The sequence below is a fragment of the Volvox carteri genome (genome assembly GCF_000143455.1).
Source record: "Volvox carteri f. nagariensis unplaced genomic scaffold VOLCAscaffold_42, whole genome shotgun sequence".
NCBI classification, from domain to species: Eukaryota; Viridiplantae; Chlorophyta; class Chlorophyceae; order Chlamydomonadales; family Volvocaceae; genus Volvox; species Volvox carteri.
Window position 1 is genome coordinate 609,229 of NW_003307585.1, and position 3,037 is coordinate 612,265.

Sequence of the window (3,037 nt, forward strand, 5' to 3'; positions counted from 1 at the left end):
CTGATGCTCGTACAGCACCCTCCCAAGGGCAACGCGATGGCGTGGCGGAGGGACGGCTCCAAAATGGAGATGGAGGGTGCGACGGGGGGTGGGGGGTGGGACGGGGCCGGGGGAGGGGGGAGAGGCATTGGAAAGGGGTTTTCAAATTTCGGGTGGGGTAGCACTTGGGGGGGAAAAGTTGCACAAGCGCGTGTGTGTGTGTGTGCGTGAGAGAGAGTATATGTCATATATTTTGTGACAATGTTGGCTTTCGTCCTGCTCTCGACGTTTCTCGTGTCGGTGTGTATGTGTATGTGTCTTTGTCGTACCGGTGCGCGCAGGTACGTGGTACGGTCCAGACGAGGGACCTGACAGACGACGGATTCCGTCCGTGGTGACCCATGGGTCACAGGCTGCTACGGTTCGTTATCATCAGAACGACGGCTACTACGCCGGTTTGGGTGGCGTAGCCGGTGGGGGCTACTCCGGATTCGAACCGGAGACTCCACCAGTGGAACCCCACCACCCAACGATCGATTCCGGCAGCTTTAGTGACGGCGTTTTCACGGATGTGGACTTGGGAGGGCCTCCTCTTGCAGGAGGGCCCGTTCTCGGTCGCTTCGGGTCGTGTGTTGATGATGCTGGCGTTCATGCTTCTTCGCCGGGTGGCGGCGGAACTGGCATGGAAGGGGTTCCGGACAATTTCGACATTGACGATGTGCTGATGATGACCAACGACCCACGGGACGGTGGCGGCGCCGAAGCCCCGCGGCGCGTGACGACGGCGACCGCGGCGGCGGCGCCGTCGGCGGAGTCGTGGCCATCATCCGTCGGGAATCGATCTGGCAACGCGCCGACCTGGCGGTTACAGGTGTGGATTTGTGTGCTTTTACTTTTTGTGTGTCGTACACAACTGTGCATGTACGGTACTTGTTCAGCCGTTCCGTTCGTGTCCGTGAGGACGACCACACAGATGCGAGTGAAGGTTGGGGAAACTGGCCGACAGGCATGAAGAAAAACAGGCTAAAACAGGATCTTGGGAGATCAGAGCACGCACAGGAAATTAGCTAGCCGCCGGTCGAGGCACGAAGCGAATCCGGATCGATCGGCGTTTTCAACGCGACTGCGTTTTTCACTTTTCTCATTTCCTCCTCCTCTGCCGCCGCCCCCGCCGCCGCCGCTGTCGCCCTGTCTCCTGCCCTTTTTCAGGAAGACTATGTGCGCGTGCCTCGCAAATCGGAGGAGGATGGAGCCGGCGGCGCCGCCGCCGCTGGCACTGGCACTGGCGCGGCAGTCAGTGGCGGCAACGGCATCGCCGCCGCTGCCGCCGGCGGCGGCGGCGGCGGCCCCGAAGGGCTGGGAGCTGGTGGCGGCGGCGCCGCCGCGGCTGGCGGCGCCGGCAGTGGGGTGGATCAGCCGCCGCCGGTGTCGAGGATTACTTTCAAGGACTTGTCAGGTGAGTAGCTTGCGGTGGTGATGGGATGAGGGAAGTGGTGGGCCTGTCTTTCTTCTTGAAATGTCGGGGGGGGTTTTGATCGTGGATTGCTTTCGACCACCCGCTCAATGACCTCCTGCTCAGTGTTTTTTTTATGACACGCATATATACGCATGCTAATTACATCACGGCTGCCGTACCACGCGCGTGCTCAGGCATCTGGGTCATGCACACAACACGTTCCGGCAGCGCCGCGGCTGCAGCAGCGCCCGCGACGGCGGCCGGTGCCGCCAGCGGCGGCGGCGGGGGCAGTAGCAGTAACGGTCCCCAGGAAGGTCGCGTCGAGCTGGTGATTGAGGGTTTAGGGCTTGTGTTGGAGAGCTATGGGCCGGGGGGTTACCTCGCCCGCCACATGAAGCTTGCCGTACACGATCTAGAGATCCGGGATTGCGTGCTGGAGGTGAAGCAGCAGCAGCAGCGGGCCGCAGCGGCGGCGGCTGCGGCTGGGGTTCGGCCGCTGCGGCCGCTCGCAGCTGTCGCCGCCGCCGCCGCCGCCGCCAGCAGCGCTGCCGCCGCCGCCGCCAGCAGTGCCGCCAGCGGCGCCACCGGCGTGGGCGGTATCGGCGGCGGCGCTGCTGCCGGTCGCGGTGGCGGCGCCGCTGGCGGCGGCGGCTGGGTACGGGTGCTGGGCTACCGGGCGGTTCGCGGTCGGCCGAGGGACAGCAGGGCGCCCCTGGTGGCGCTGACGTTGACGGCTGTACGACCAAACCCAGCGGCGTGTGACCCACGGGACGAGGAATTTAGGCTAGCTGTGGCGCTACTGCCGCTAAGGTGAGATTCTGCTGCTCCGAAACCCGCATTCGGGGGAATACTGTTACACCCCCACCTCCTGGGAAGGGCGTTTTGAGCTCCTTCGGCAGTTTGCGGCTTTGGACAATCGGTCGTCGCCAGTTGATTTTCCTTTGCTGCTTTACACATATATCTATCTGCTCTATTGCAGCTGCTGCTACTGCTCTTCCTGCTGCTGCAACTGCTTTTCCTGCTGTTGCTACTGCTATTGCTGCTGCTACTGCTATTGCTGCTGCTGCTCGGTCCATAATTGCGGTCCATCAGCTTGACCGCTCACTTCACTTCACTTAGGGTTCCTATTGCGCGTTTCGTATATATCTTCCTGCAGACTGAAGCTGACCCAAGACATTATGTCGTACCTGGCGTGGTACGGCACGTCGGTCTCCACGGCGCTGAAGCCGGCGGCTGCCGTACTAACCAACATGCAGGTGACTCGCGCGAAGTCCCAGTCTCAGAGTGCCAGAAAGGACAAAACTGTGTTTTGGTGTTTTATCGCCAAGGAGAGAAGTTCGGCGAGTGCGGGTTACGAAATGAGTTTGGGTGCGGAATGTGGGGCAACAGCTTCCTCCTCGCTCCCCCCTCCGTGTTTAGCCAGTTTGTGGTTTTGACGCGCCGGCGCTTTGTCTTATGCATCGCTATGTTCCCCCTCCCCCTCCCCTTTTTCCACCGCATCCTTCCCCCCTCCTCGCCTTCCGTACTGCCCGCCGTACTTCCCCCTCCCTCTCTCCTCCTCCCGCTTTCCTTGCATCTCTTTCTTACCCTTTTCCCCCCCCA

At 61.9% G+C, this 3,037-nt stretch overlaps 1 protein-coding gene across 1 annotated transcript in view; it reads left to right on the forward strand.

Moving 5' to 3' along the window:
* VOLCADRAFT_118717 (uncharacterized protein) overlaps positions 1-3,037 on the forward strand; it is a gene marked incomplete at both ends in the record, with an annotated part of 15,231 nt that overhangs the window by 10,442 nt on the left and 1,752 nt on the right. Inside the window, 4 exons of the mRNA XM_002954312.1 lie at positions 321-850; positions 1,189-1,435; positions 1,630-2,245; positions 2,592-2,691. Of these exons, the coding sequence (XP_002954358.1) occupies positions 321-850; positions 1,189-1,435; positions 1,630-2,245; positions 2,592-2,691 (1,493 nt within the window). The remainder of the gene's footprint in view (positions 1-320; positions 851-1,188; positions 1,436-1,629; positions 2,246-2,591; positions 2,692-3,037) is intronic.